Source organism: Vicugna pacos, chromosome 28, assembly GCF_048564905.1.
Source record: "Vicugna pacos chromosome 28, VicPac4, whole genome shotgun sequence".
NCBI classification, from domain to species: domain Eukaryota; kingdom Metazoa; phylum Chordata; class Mammalia; order Artiodactyla; family Camelidae; genus Vicugna; species Vicugna pacos.
The window spans coordinates 5,394,335-5,409,847 of record NC_133014.1 but is presented as its reverse complement, the minus strand read 5'-3'; the positions used below and the strand labels follow the sequence as shown (position 1 = coordinate 5,409,847).

Genomic DNA, 15,513 nt, shown 5'->3' with positions numbered 1-15,513 from the left:
GTCCATTACACATGGCTTGTGACTAATGGCGTCAACTTCTTAGAATATTCCCACTGCAAAAATGTCTGCAATTTTAAAGACTGTGGCAAGGAAGGGTTAATGGTAGGATGATGGTTAAAAAAAAAAAAAACCCTCAGGACTCATCAAGTATTTATTATTGTCAGGCGCCCCGCCATTTACAAAGGGTGCCTCTGAAAAGTGGGTGTAATCATTGCTGTCTTCTAGACAAGGGTGCTGCTGGGGTTCGACCTCCTTGTCAGGGAGAGAGCAGTGAGGCATCTCTGTGCCTCAATAAGTCTGTTTTTTGGGAAAGTATACTTATTTTTTCATTAAATATATGATATTTATATTACCATGTAGAGAGTTTATTGTCATTATTGAAAATAAATAAGAAAATAAAAATTTAAAATACTCTCCATTTTAATTTTGAATGTAGTATGTATTGACCGACGTAACCCACACAGACAAAAGCCCTTTGGAATCCTTGATAATTTCTGAGCGCAGAAACTTGCAAACCAGCGTCTCCCAGCCCATCACAGAAAGCTTTGCGGACTTCCCTCCCCTGGCTGCTGTGGTTGCTACTTTCTCACTGTCTGCAGTTCCACCAGGAATAGCTTGGCCAGGAATCTGCTGAATGGAGATTACATTTTATATTTTTTTCCAAGTCTCAGCGCCCTCAAGGCTGTCTCTGGGTGTCTCCAGGTGATCAGGGCTTGGCTGATACCATCTCATTTGGGAGTTTCAGATCAGAGCAGTCTTCCTGCTCCGGGTATTTGAGGATCACTATAGGATGTCTGCTTTACAGAAGTTAACCAACATGACAGGCAGATGAATGATATTCCTTAAAAGCCGTTTGAAAGGGCTTCCCCCGTGGGGCGTTCTATATGGGGTACAATAACTGCTCAAACCGAGTTTGGGAAGGAATGAGTAGTTCATTTGGAGGGACAATTTGGAGTAGATTTAGGCGGCTGTTACTGGTGATGGGGGGCTTCTGAGTTGCCAGAGAATCTGGCAAAAAGCCTTCAAACCCACTTCCGAGTGTGATGGCATCTTCCTTCCTGGGCTCCCCCTGGGAAGGTAGGTCAGCCCCGCCCACGGTGGTGAGCAACTAGCCTGGTCTGGAAATACCGCGGCAGGGCTCAGCCTCTCGGCTCCACAGGAGAGCCTGCGCGCTCCAATCCGGTCCGGCAGGTCCACACCGCGCTGGGAGCCCGCGTTTGAGCTCGGTGGGTGGGGCACCGACCGCCGGAAAGGTGTGCAGGGGAGGCGGTGGCAAAAATGTGCGCGAGTCGGGGGCCGGCGATCGGGACTCCCGCGCGGCCCCCGACCGGCTGGGCGACCTTGGGGGAGCAGACTCCGTCTCTGGGCCAAGGTGTGGAGCCCGCGTGCACCTGCCCGTCCGTCTTCCTCCCTCCTTTCCTGCCGGCTTTTGCCAGGTAGGCCTAAGCTGGCTTCTCCCGAGTGAGCCGGTGTTTGGGGTTTCCGTCTAAACGGCGGGGCCCAGCGGATCCTGAGGCCACGCACCCCCAGGGGGGGCTATGCGCGACGCACAGGTGGGGACCGGGCACCACCGCGGGGACCGGGGGCTGCGGGCTGGGCGGCAGGCCTCCCACGGGGCGCAGAAGCCAGATGGCAGAAAGGGAGGCCACCGCGCCCCCAGAGCAGGTGACAGCGCAGAAGAGGGGAGGGGATCCGCACCCCCCAACGCCCCGCCTCGCCTCCCGGGGCGGGGGGCTCCCGCTGATGCTCTGCACCTGGATCCCGGGGGTGGGGGTTGAGAGCAAGAACGGGGCAGGGGAGGGAGCAGGCTTTGGGGGGTACGTCTGGGTAAGTGTGGGGCCAACCTCGGAGGGCTCCCTTTGGAGAAGGGAAGGTCAGTGGCCTGGCTGGGGTCTCAGATTCAGAGGTCGCAGAAGCCAGGCTTGGTGCCAGGGGAGGGCGCACTCCGTCCCATTGCACCCCTTCCCATCCCACCCGCCTTCTTCCCCGCAGCACCACAGGGGAATGCTGCCCTTGCTGCTCTGCGTCGTGTCCATCGCTCTTCCACGTATTATCAGGGCAGGTGAGTTTGGTGTCTCAGAGGCCACCTCCCCACCCCCCGCACGCCTCCCTGCGGCTCTGGGCGTCCCCTGTGTGGACCCCCTCCGGGTCGCGCGAGCCCCGAGCCTCTCCGATTACACTTTCCCCGGTGGTCCTGGGGGATCCCGCGGGACGCCTGAACGCCAAGTTTCAGCCCCAAGTGTCTGATGCTCGGGCCCAAACGTCCCCTTTGAGCTTTGAAGTGACTCTGGACAGGGGGGAAGTTAGGCAAATGCAAGGCAAGACGAGTTAAAGGACTCAAGGGGGGACACTACAGTCTAACTTATGTGACAGACATTTTATGTCCCAGGGTAAGAGCAAACACATCACTAGCGGGACCAATTGCTTCCAAGAAAAAGTAAGCGATTTTATAGAAATGAACTGTGAAGTGAGTGCACTGTTTAACAGCCCTTTTTGAGATGAGATTCTTACACATTTTACTGGGGACACAGTGAATTAACAGGGTGGCAGGGCAGAAAGAAAACAGGACAAGCGGAGCTCAGAAGAGGAGCTTTTACTTGAAGGAGGAGAGGGAGGAATTAAGGGCCTTAGGATGGAAGATGACTTGCATGGGGGGAGACAGCAAAGTCTTTCTTAGGGCACATGTGAAGGACTTCTAGTTTCACATTCACAGACTATCTTTAGGAAACTCCCACACTAAGAAACTCTCACGTGAAATTTCAAACCGGCTAGAAAGTTAAAGAGGCGCTTGTTAAAATGAATACAAGTAACACCAGCGCTCGCTGTCACGTTTACTTTTTTCCTTTCCTTCCCTAGATGCTTGCAAGGACGTGAGTGTGCAGGATGAGATGGCTTCAGTAGGCCAGCCTACAGCTTTTAATTGCATATACCCTTTGCCAACGTCTGGGAAAGTGAATGTGACGTGGTATAAATTTCCTAGCAAAATCCCAATATCCAAAAACATACGGTCTAGGATTCACCAGGAGCGAAACTGGATTTTGTTTCTCCCCTTGAAAGGGGAGGACTCTGGGATCTACAAATGTGATATAAAGTAAGTTCCTCATTTAAAAGAGAAGTATCTTATATATATATTATATAAATGATATGATATAATAATATAATATAATATAATATAATATAATATAATATAATATAGCATGTAATGTTGTAAGATTTAGCAGGCTGACACAAGGGTGGTAAAATCATTTACCAAAGACAAAGAATGGAAATAAGAGAGGCGTTTATTAGATACGCTGCTGTGGGCACCAGCGGGCCACAGACTAGGGGTGTCTGCCCTCTGAGAGCTGGTTGTTGAGGACTTTTGTAAGGAGGGTGACCCTTTACTGCTTGTGCTGACGTGACATCAGGCACAGGGGGGTCGCAGGGTGTGTGATCAGCTTGTGCACAAGTTTCTGATTGGCTGATGTTAAGGTAATAGGGAAGGGAGGGGGTCGGGAAAGGTAGGGCTGCGTGACTCTGGCCGGGGGCTGTGGCCGGTTCTGGTGGTCAGACTTCCGGGCAATGAAAGGTTGTTGATTATCATCTGGGTAGTTGGTTCATCTAAGGCAGGTACGTACTGGGGAAGGAATGTTCCTTGTTGTCATCAAAGGGCAGTCCCTGGACCCCTGAGGGGCCATGGACCAGGAGACTGTCAGGCGTCTTTAGACTCCCACATACAATATTTAAAAATATAATAAATATATAAAGAGAACATATAAAATATATGATACATGCATTTAAATCTTTTAGGAAAATTCTTGATAAACTCTTAATAAATGTAGAAAACTCAATGAGAAGAATATAGTTTTGTATCGTTACAAGATGTTTTCAGGGACCAGACTTTTAAAGAGGATAGATTTGTGAACCAGTTGCTGGAACATGACGTGCATCTTTTTCCACCGAAATGATGCCAAAGGCCAGACCGGCTTCCAAAGCCTGCTTACAGTAGTCCCAATGCTATTGCTGCCTTCTTTCTTGGAATGCCAGCAGTTTTAGTGACAGGCAGCACGTCCAGAGGGGTATAAGCCTCCTTCGAGCACCTGTTTTGGAAGGGACTCTGCTAAGGAATTGAACAGTGACCAAGCACCAGGTGTGTTCCCGGCCCCGTGCTACGCCCTAGTCTAGGAAGGAACGTGAGCGAGGGCCGCAGGTCTGGTGGGGGGTGATTGCTCCTGGCGCTGTCTGTGGTTATCAGGAAAGTGTGTGCCTCACCAGAGACGGCAGCCTATTCAGTTCAAGCCCATTTTCCAACTTTTCAAGGTAACCTGGAAATCAGAATGTGTGTGTGGTTAACTTTTTAATACGCTTTGTGTGTGTAGCTAGATGAGAACACATCTATGGACCAAATTTTGCCTCAGAGCCCCAGTTTTGTCACCCTCCCTTGAATAACATGCATGACCTTAATTATGTGACCTCTGTGAGTCTTGGCTTTCTCACTTGTAAAGTGGAAGCCTGATACGGTTGAAGCGAAAATGACCTGAGATCATGTGTGAAGCAGGTACTTCTGAAATGTAGCCACATTCCCTCCCTGCTGTGGTTCCTTGGCGTTTGCCAGCCCTTCTCTGTGTTTCAGGATGGCCACATCCCTCTCTGATTCAGATTCCTCACTTCCACGATGGACTCAGGGTGCACGGCTACCTAGCGGCACACACGTGCAGGTGCCAGCGGCCCCCTTTCCGCAGTCTCACTCACAGTGGGGACAACTGCTGAGCCTTGTGAGGGTCTGCTCTCCCATTTTACTGTAGGTCATTCATTAACCAGAGTTGGAGATCACATATCACACAAATCCATCTGGATGTCCAGGCTGGATTTCAAATATTTGGATCTGGGAGCTATGAAATGCAGCAAAAACATCGTTCGTAGGTGGTAGACATAGGACGCTGACGTGGAAGAAAATAAACATGAATTGTCATCAATCTTTAACACACAGATATGATGTATATTTAGTAAACGATGTATTTTTAATTTTAAGTAATTCAAATCCATGTTACATTTGCAAAAATAGTATAAAGCACTCCCATCCACCTGTTACCGAGTCCAAACTCGTTCTGCTCACCGCACGAAAGGCCAATAAATCAGGAGACGAGGTGTTGGGGCAAGGAATAGAGACTTTATTCAGAAAGTCAGCAGACCGAGAGGATGGCAGACTACTGTCCTGGAGAAACGTCCTGCTCCAGTCAAAATACAGGCTCCTTTTATACGGGGGAAAAAAAAAAACAAAATGGGAGGAAGTGTGGTTGGTTGTTGCAAACTTCTTGCTGTAGGAATTCTTTGTTCCTGCAGCTCTCCGCCTGGGCCAGCTCCTGGTGCTCCTGCAAAACCTCCAGCAAAACAAATGTTATTCTCTATTCTGCAACTTTGTTATCTTCATGTGAATGCAGAGCTAGCAAGACTAAGGGTAGAAAACAGGGCTCCGGTTAAAGTGAAAGGAACAGATCTAATACAGAGTCTGGTTTGTTCTTTTTCTATTACACACCTTTTACCTAGATTCTCTAATATTTACATTTTCCTACATTTATGTCATCATCCTCCACTGTATATACATCCATTACACACTATATTTTTTTCTAAACCATTTTTTTTTCTAAATCTTCGGAGTTGAACGCCCCATGTCCCTTTCCCCTCTAATACTGCAATGTGTATTTCCTGTCAAGAATTTTCTCTTGCATCACCACCGGATAGTTGTCCCATTCAGGAAATGTAACTATCACACAATACTTTTATCTAATCCCCAATTCATATGCTGCTTCCTCCGTCTTCTCAATGAGGACTTTTATAAATGTTTTTCTTTTTTTTCCTGCAGAGGATCCAACCTGAGGTCATGCATTGCCTGTGGTTGTCATGCATTTTTAATCCCTCTTCATTTGGAACAGTTCCTTAGTCTGCTGTGTGTGTGTGTGTGTGTGTGTGTGAGATACTGACATTTTTAAAGAGTACAGGCAATTATTCCATACTGTATCTCTCATATTCCGTTGGCCACATACTCCTTCGTGAGTGGGTTCAGACAGAGCCTTCTTGGCTGGAATACTGTGTGAGTGGTTTGCATTCTTTTATGACGGCACCCTCAGAGGGTGCCTGGTGTCCCCGTGCCCCTCCTAAGTGACGTTCATTTTGATCATTTGATTAAGCTTTGTTCCTGTGTCTCCACCATCCAAATACCTTTTCCTCCCTTTTCTAATTAATGACCTGTGAGATGCGTGGTGTCTTGTTTGAGGCAAGAGAGTTTGCACAGTACCTGGAAGAGGATTTGGAAATATTTGGAGACGAACAGAATCATTTGGTTTTGTGATTGTTTGAGTTTATGAGGTTTGAATCTGCTTTTTTTTTTTTTTTTTACAGTGATACAAACATCTGTCACAGACTACAAGTAAACCTAACTGTGTTAAACAAACATTGGTGTGTTTCTGGACACAGTCAACTGAATATATCAGATGACTTCAAACAGATCTTATATGTTGGAAAAGATGACAGTCTTATATGTCATCTGAACTTCCCAAACAGTTTTGTTCTGGATTCAGTGAAGTGGTATAAGGTAAAAAAAAAAATTTCCTATTGATATTTTCCTTCCTCTTCTTTAAAACCCACTTGTCTTTTTTAAGGTTTAAGTTGTATCTTTTAAAGCAGAACTGGTAAAGAGATCTGTGTACCTAAGATAGATTCGTTAGTTGACAATTTTACCCTAATCACTTACTTTTAAATTTACGGCTATTAGAGTTTTGTAATAGTTTATTGTTTGTATCCACCCTTCCTCCCATTATTCTTACTTTTCAGACCATCCTTAATTATTCTTTTAAATTAAGATTTTAAGTAGTTGGTTTGTTTGAATGGGTACTATGTGCACATGATTCAGGAATCACAAAGTGGTAGAAGTCACGCCCTGGAAAACCTCCCCCCTCCTCAGGCAGGTTCCCCTGGGCTCATCCCACCTTCCCTGACCCTGACTGCTGTAATTAGTTCCTGGCAGTCTTTGCATTGTCTTTGTGTCACACAAGCCACACAGGCAAATAAAAATCTGCGTCCCAGCCCTTCCTCTTTTGTGCAAACAGGGCATCCTGCACTCACCTTTCTGTACCTTGTGTGTTTGCAGCTTCAGACATTCTCTTTGTCTGACCTTAGGGGCGGATGACATCCTACAAAGTTTAACCCTTGGCTGGGAGGAGTACAGGCTAGCTATTGAGCATTTGAATTACTTTTCCCCCAGCTCTGCTTGTTGGCACCTGCCTGTACAATCATCTGGGTCTGAAGTTCTCTCTGTGGGAAGGTTTTAATCTACTGATTTTGTTTCTTTAACGATGATAGGATTATATGAATTTCTTATTGATTCTCAAAAGAGTTTTGGTAAGATTTTGTTTCCTAGGAAATTGTTCATTTCATTAAACCTTTCAAATACTCTTGACATGAAATTATTTATCATCTCTCTGTTCTTAATGTCTGCTTCTGCAGTAAGCTTCATGTTTTAATTCCTGTTACAGCATGTTTCTCTCTGTCTCTGTCTCCTCTCTCTCTCTCTCTCTCTCACACACACACACAGTCTCTCTCATTTGGTTGGTCTCATAGGAGATTTGCTAGCTCTGTCCCTCCTTTTAAAAATCAGTTTCTGCCTTGGTTGATCCTCTCTGTTACACATTTCACATTCCTTTAGCTTGTTTCTCTTTTCTTCTCTCGCAAGGAATGTGGCAATAAATGTCCTTGTCCCTTTTAAACGCATTTATGCACATTTGACGGTGTGTGAGTTTTTCTTACAGCATGTGATGACTAGCCTTAGCATTGCTCGTTTGTAGGATACGCGTCTGAAAAACATACTCCACTTTATTGATGTTGCCAAATTGCTCTGCAACACTTTTTGAATTGACGTATAGTTGATTTGCAATGTTGTGTTAGTCTCAGGTGCACAGCAAAGAGATTCAGTTATGTCTGTCTGTCTGTCTGTCTATCTACATATACACACACACACACATATATACATTCCTTTTCAGATTCTTTTCCACTGTTAGTTATTACAAGGTACTGAATACAGTTCCCTGGGCTACACAGTGGGTCCGTGTGCCTTACTGTCACCAGCAGTGTCCTGGATTTCCTAAAACCTTGTGTAGGACTTCGTCTTGTAAGACTTGAAAGCTTTTTTTTATATTATTTTGATGGGTATAAAATGTTCCCTTACTGTTGTTTTAGTTTACTTTTCCTTAATTATTAGTGAGATTGATCAATTTTTTCGTATGATTATCGGCCATTTCTATATCCTCTTCAGAACTCTGCTTAACGCCTCTCTTTTACCATATTTCTTTTTTCATTTTTTCTTACCATTTTCTTACTGACTTGGAGAAGATTTTATATATTTATAGATCCTAGTTGCCAGTGTTTGAAACACATTAAAAATTTTTCACTATAGTGTAGCATCCATCAAGAAAACGCATGAGTCAGAAGTGGATAAGCTTGACAGACTACCAGAAAGAAAGCACACCTTTCAATTAAGCCTTCCACCAAGGTCAAGAACTCAGCATCACCAGCACCTCAGAAGGCCCGCTTCTGCCATCTTCCAAAAACTATGTCTCCTTGATCTTCAAAAAGAACCACTCTCCTGACTGATAATAGATTAGTTTTTTGCCAGTTTGTGAACCTTCCTGAAGTTGCCTCGTATTGTATGTAGGATCTTGTGTCTGGCTTCCCTGTGGTATTTTGCTCCTGGTTGATGGAAACTTGTGAGGGTAATCCATGCTGTTGCAGATCACTCTCGTCCGTCCATTTCTATTGCTGTGTAGCATTGCGTTATTGTCATCAGGCTTTTTAATGTTTCCCAATGCTTGGCCACTAGGAATAAAGCTGCCAGGAACATTCTTGTAAATATCTTTTGATTCACAAGCGCATGTATTTCAGTGGGACATTTACTTAAGAGTGAAATGGTTAGGTCACAGGAAATACGGTCAAAGTTAGTAGAAAACGCCAAACCAATGGACTCAGTCCTCCAAGATGTTGTTCTGTGAAGTGGTACTTCCTGGAGAAGGAGGAAAAGGTTTGAGAAAGAGTTCAGAAGTGGGTCTGAGATGGAAGAAGAGGTTATCACGGGAAGAAGAGGTTATCACGGGAACGAGAGCTTACGACAGGCCGGGTGAGCGGTGAGTCTCGCCCTCTGGGTGGTTACTGAGGATGACAAATGAGGAGGGCCTTCCTGAGACTGACTCGTCTCCAGGTTGGTTTTGTGTGAGGCTGTTTCCTTGTTGATGGCAGTGGCAGCATGGGTGACTTAAGAAGCACTGTGACATCTGCTCCCCAGGAGCCCTGCCACGTACTTTGACTATTGCTCAGGCCTCCAAATAGAATGTTGGTGAAGGGGTAGTTTGGACCTGTGTAAGGTCCAACCCCGACAGGTGGAGAAGGTGTAATTGGCCGCGTAACACAGTGGAAGCGGTCCTTACTCACCTGAGCTTGCAGCCTTGCAAAGGAGCCTGGTACCACTACGTGGTGGTCCATTGGGAGACGTGGACTCCTGTCGATGGAGGACATTCCTGCCTGTTCACATCCTCCTACCAAACTCCTTTATCGACCATCCCAGTCCTTCTCCATAAGGTCTTCCTTCTAGCCTCTCCCCTCTCAGCTCCTAGTGGACTTCATATTTATAACACTCACTGCAGCCCATAAAATAGTCTTTATATATATATAAAATCTAGATTTGACTTATTGATCTAACTGTACAGTACTTTGTGCATGCTGGATTTTAAAAGTTTTTTATTATGCATTATATCAAATTTACCACTGTATGAGTGGAAATTAAACTTTATGTGGTTTTTATATGTTGTAGTATTTCTTCAAACAAATTTCTGCTATAAATGAAATATACATGTACATATTTTATATTCTTGTTAGACTATAAATTACCTAAGGTCTAGAGATCCCACAGGTTTCTTGTCTGTCCATGGTTCATAGAAAAGTGCTAAGTAGAGATGTAACTGATATCTCAAAATACTCTTTTGAATTGAAAAGATTTTTTTTTTTTTTGTATTTAGGACTGTAAAGAGGTTGAAGGAGAGAGGTTTATTTCTCGGGAAAAAAGGCTTTTAGTGAAGAATGTCTCGGCAGAGGATGAAGGGAAATATGCCTGTCGAGCCAGACTCACATACGCAGGGAAACAGCACACGGTTTTAAACAGCATCACGGTGAATACTGGTAAGTGCGCTCCTGTCGTCACCTTGGCTGCCTCTTGGCTTTGCGGGAGCTGGCCGGCTTTGGCCAGAAGTGAGTCTGGATCTTGACTTTCCTGAAGGTGAGCAGGCTCTCATGCTCAACATCATTGGAATCATAGGGTAGGAAGAGTCGGGTGAAAGGGCAGGGACAGGTTAGTTTTTCTTATCTGAAAAGACAGAAAATTAAAAAAAAAAAAAAACCTCTTGGTTTAGTCATGAAAATTACATGAGATCATGTACACAGAATAGCTCCTGGGGTGCCAGCAAAGTACGCGTACTCAGTCAGCTGGCAGATGCCATCACAGTCACCCTTCTCTCCCTCTGTCTTCACTGGTGTGACTGTGTCAGGGACCATTCCATTCCTCAGGTGCGGCAGAGTTCAAGGTCTCTGGACTTGGTTCCAGGATGTCTAATACTTACGGGGTTTCAGTTCTCAGCCCAGAATTTTCTTGCATATGTGACCTGGGGATTTGACAGCAGAATCTTAGGAGTAGAAGAAACCTTACAAATAATTTAGCTGAAGCCATTAATTTTATAGAGGCCTGGAGGGGAGTGACTTGGGGACACTTACAAAGCTGGTTAGTGACAGCAGCAGGGCCAGGACTCAGGCCTTCCGGGCCAGACAAGCATGTTTTTCCTCTAAACACACTCAACAAGGACTTCTTGCTGTGTGGCCTCTGCTCTCCTCTCAGCAGAGAGCTGTTTTCTGATTTACTCACCTAAATGGAAGGGACCGGAGGCTGAATATTTCTTTGACGTGGACCTTCATGTTTGTCACTCTTTTCCATCAGACTTCATCATACTGAGGGATGCATAGCAATTTCTCGATGGTGTGGCCCACCTGGGGCCACCCTTAATCAATAAAATTAATTGTATTAAGTGTTATTATTTTTGTGCTCTTGGGTTTTTAGGCATTTTAGGAGATAAAACCCACAGGACTCACTGTTGGATTGAACACGGGGTGAGGGATGTGTCAAGGCCAAGGCGGCTTTTGGATGGTGATACTGGTCAAGGAAATGAGATGCTTCTGGAGGGAAGCTGGGTTTAGGAGTGAGAGCATGAGTTTGGTCGTGGGTAAGTTGAGTCCTTGGTGACTTGAGATGTCAAGTAGGCCATGGCTTATCTGTGTCTGGAGCTTAGAGATACACCTTGCAAGGTCACTGTCCTTTAGCTGGTAATTGAAGAGGCGGATGTGAATGAGCGTACTTAGGCAAAGAGCAGAGTGTAGAAAGTAGGGTTTCGGAGTGAAGAAAGAGGCCTGGACTGAGAAATGTTCAGAGGTGAAATTAGTTGGGTTTGGTGATGGTGATTTGGAGAGAGTGGGAGATAAGCTGCTGTTTAGAATGACTTCTAGACTTCCCATGTGTGTGATTAACTGGCTGGTGATGACTTCTGTTTGGGTCAGACAGAATTTGCATAGTTTGTAGAATGTGCAAATATAGTTGCCATCGTAAAGGACATATGTTTTTGCAATTTCGGATCTTCCCTCTTAGAACTTTCCACATCCCACCCCTTTAGAGAGGAAGGATGTGGGATGCAGAGGGTGGCTGCTGAATATTGGTAAACAAACGGGGAAGGGACGACATGGAGAAAGACAAAGGGGTGGGAGTTGGTACAAGGAAGACCGTTATAAAGTTGGGGAGAGGAATGAAAGCACGAAAGAGCAACAGGAGAGGAAGCGCTGTGAAGAAGAGGGCCGAGCAGGGTTGGAGGATGGAGTAGAGCTGAGGACAGACCATTAGGACCTGTACTCCTCTGTGGTAGGACCCAGGCCAGAGCTTTGCTTACGGCCACTGCTTAAGATGACTGGCAACGAGACTTTATGACACAGTCTTATCAGTTTACGTCAGATCTGTAATGGAAGAGGTACTCTCTTGGCAGCCCAGCTTTTAGATTTTTTTCCTTGGCAATTCAATTATTTCTGGTTTAAAAATTGATGGAGTGATATTTAGTCACACCATGAGTTTTGTTTCTTTCTTGACCAACGTTGATTGAAGGTCTGCTCTGTGCTGTGTTTTCCTTATGTCTGTATTGCATTGAAGTAGTTGGGGATGTTTCTAATACAATTTCATGTGGGTATGATTTCTTAGCAGAAAAAGTGCAAAATGGAGGACGCATCCCTAAGATCATTTATCCAAAAAACAATTCAATTGAAGTGCGACTTGGTGAGTAAAGTTACTGAAGTCATTGAAATCACTGAGGGCAGAAATCAGCATGTCCGCGTAGGCACATGGACCTTTTGAGTTTCCAAAAGGAAGACAGATCCCATACACATCTAGTTTCCAGTTTGGGGTGTAACTGAGCTCATCAGAAGAGGCATCAAAATAAAAAATTCACAGAGCTGAAAGCTGGGGAAGTTGTGATATAAAAGGTCTGGCAGTGATCACTCTGGGTCTAAATGATGACTTGTAAATCTGTTTATGCAAAGACAGACATTTCCTGAGAGAGATGATACACAACATCAAACTACTATGAAGTAAGGTTGAGCAAGTGGCTTGGGTTATAGCATCTCATGTATTACTAGGAAGTGTATGAAGACAGTAGGGGAAGTTATCATGTTACATTCTTCATTAAGAAGAGATCAATGAACATTGCCTTAGTTTGTGATCCAAGTAAATAAAAAGGGACTCAAATTATTTTTTTAAATTTAAAGGCAATCACTAGTAAAATAAAAACATGTTGAGTACCTTCTAGAGAAAAAAAAGTAAATTAAACAAAATCCTTATTAAAAGACAGGTGTTCAGGTTGAGTCAAATATTAAAATCCAATTACATGCTCTTCTCAAAAGACACGGATCGAAAAGTACATTTCTAGAAGATTCAAAATCTGTGCATGAGTGAGATATGCCTAAGAATTGCACACAAGAAGCAATACAAAGAAATCAGATTTGCAATATTAATTTTTCAATCTGCTAATATAGCATCCGATGCAAAAAGGTAAATGATCAACTGAATCATTTTATACTAATAAAAAACTCACCCCCCCAAATAAAAATTTCTATGTGTCAAATATACAAAGATACAAGAACAATACAATTGTTTCAATTACAGTGGGAGATATTACCATACTCTGGCTTTGACAAATTTGCTGGTCAAATAAGGATCTAAAATATTCTAGTAATAAGATAAGAATAATATATTTAATAGATCATGCTTTTAAACATCTGTGAAAACCTCTCAGAGTCCCCAAAGAGGAAACTATACAGACCGGATGGTATAATCACAATTCAGTTAGTCTAGAAATTTACAGCTAAAGTCAAAACAGTGATAAACCCAACAGAAATAAAATCCGTTAATTAAAAAAGTTAAGCAAAAACACATTCATCTTCCTAATTATTTACTTTCTTGACTAGAGTAAAGCCAAAGCCTTAGGTACAGAAAAAAAATGGCAGTGAGAACATGTCACCCTTTGCAGTACTTTCTAAACAAGCTAGTGTCTTTAAATATTATTAATAATAAGTGTAGAAAACATTAAAATCCATAAACTCACCATTGAAGTCTCTAAAAAAGAGCAACTGAATAACGCCATAGAAGGAAATAACAAAGGTAAGAGTAAAAACTCCACAAATGACCAATGCTGGAGAGGGTGTGGAGAAAAGGGAACCCTCTTACACTGTTGGTAGGAATGTAGTTTGGTGCAGGCACTATGGAAAACAGTGTGGAGATTCCTCAAAAAACTAAAAATAGACTTACCCCATGATCCAGCAATCCCACTCCTGGGCATGTATCTGGAGGAAACTCTTAATTTGAAAAGAGACATGCACCCCAATATTCATAGCAGGGCTATTTACAATAGCCAAGACATGGAAACAACCTAAATGTGCATCAACAAATGACTGGATAAAGAAGTTGTGGTATATTTATACAATGGAATATTACTCAGCCATAAAAAACAATAAAATAATGCCATTTGCAGTAACATACATGGACCCGGAGATTATCATTCTAAGTGAAGTAAGCCAGGAAAGAAAAATACCATATAACATCACTTATATGTGGGATCTAAAAAGAGAAAAAAAGAGGACACTAATGAACTCACCTACAAAACAGAAACAGACTCGCAGACATAGGAAACAATCTCATGGTTACTGGGGGAAGGAGGTGGGAAGGGATAAATTTGGGAGTTTGAGGTTTGCAAATGTTAACCACTATGTATAAAAATAAATAAAAAACACATGTCTTCTGTATAGCACAGGGAACTATACTCAGTATCTTGTAACAACCTTTAATGAAAAAGAATATGAAAACAAATATAGGTATTTGTACACTGTGCTGTACACCAGAAATTCACACACTACAAATGACTATACTTCAATATATAAAAAAAAGGTATGTGCAAAAAAAATAAAGGAAAATAGAAAAGGAACAACTCTTTTCAAATTAGGAATGGAAGGGAAGGTCCTTCATCTGAATTTAAAGTCTAGTTTTAGAAATTACAGAAACAGCACACTCAGGACTGAACTATTGAGCACTTTTTCCTTGTTTTGAAGGAGAAGACAGTCAAAAGCTCAACAGATTTTGGCTTTTGTAGAATTTGATATGTTGATTATGACATTGGTATGAAAATGCAAAGATTGAATAATAGTCAAGACACTTTTAATGAAGAAAAAGTAGGTGGGAGGCCGAGTGACACCAGATGTCAAGATTTATTAAAAAGCGACAGTGATTTGGACACCCCAGTCATGGTACAAGGTTAGACCGTGGAACAGAATGCGTGGCCTGGAATAGACCCACGTGCGCACAGCAGCTGATTTTGACAAAGCTGACGCTGCAGAGGAGTAGGGAGACGGCACTGTTTGCAGTAAACGGTCCTGGACAATGGGATGTACTAGAGAATAAAAAGGAACTTGAACCCTTTCTTATAACCATTTATATAATAATGTCAAGTGAATGATAGACCTAGATGTGAAAGTCAAAACAATAAATTTCTGGAGAAACACCTTCATGATTTGGGGTAAGGACAGATTAAAAAAAATTTGAGAATATAGAAGTTACTGGTCTTGAAGAAAAAAACTGGTAAGTGGGACAACATTAGAAATAAGAGCTTCTGTTTGTTAAAAGATGTTGAAAGATTGAAAAGACAAGCCACACAGTGGAAGAAGATACTTATAATAAGTGAGCGAAGGTCTCCTATCCAGGATGTAAACAGAACTCCTCTGAAGTAATGAAGAGGAGGCCACCTGATGGGAAGACAGACAAACCTCGTGGACAGACAGTTCAAACAGAGGCTGTCAACACGGCCAAAGGAAGGATAAAAAGGTGCTTGACCAAGTGCAATCTAGGGAAATGCAAGTTAA

General features: G+C 43.3%; 1 protein-coding gene across 6 annotated transcripts in view; it reads left to right on the top strand.

Annotated features, from left to right (window-relative positions):
- Positions 1-1,097: 1,097 nt before the first annotated feature.
- The window catches only part of IL1RL2 (interleukin 1 receptor like 2), a 28,184-nt gene continuing 13,768 nt past the window's right edge, over positions 1,098-15,513 (top strand). Inside the window, exons 1-6 of one of the 6 annotated variants that reach the window (XM_072951237.1) lie at positions 1,098-1,226; positions 1,993-2,062; positions 2,857-3,091; positions 6,379-6,571; positions 10,041-10,200; positions 12,308-12,382. In XM_072951237.1, the coding sequence (XP_072807338.1) occupies positions 2,005-2,062; positions 2,857-3,091; positions 6,379-6,571; positions 10,041-10,200; positions 12,308-12,382 (721 nt within the window). In that variant the 5' untranslated portion in view covers positions 1,098-1,226; positions 1,993-2,004. Of the gene's footprint in view, positions 1,554-1,992; positions 2,063-2,856; positions 3,092-6,378; positions 6,572-10,040; positions 10,201-12,307; positions 12,383-15,513 lie in introns of all 6 variants that reach the window. The other 5 variants (XM_072951238.1, XM_072951236.1, XM_072951235.1 and 2 more) reach the window with 5 other exon arrangements.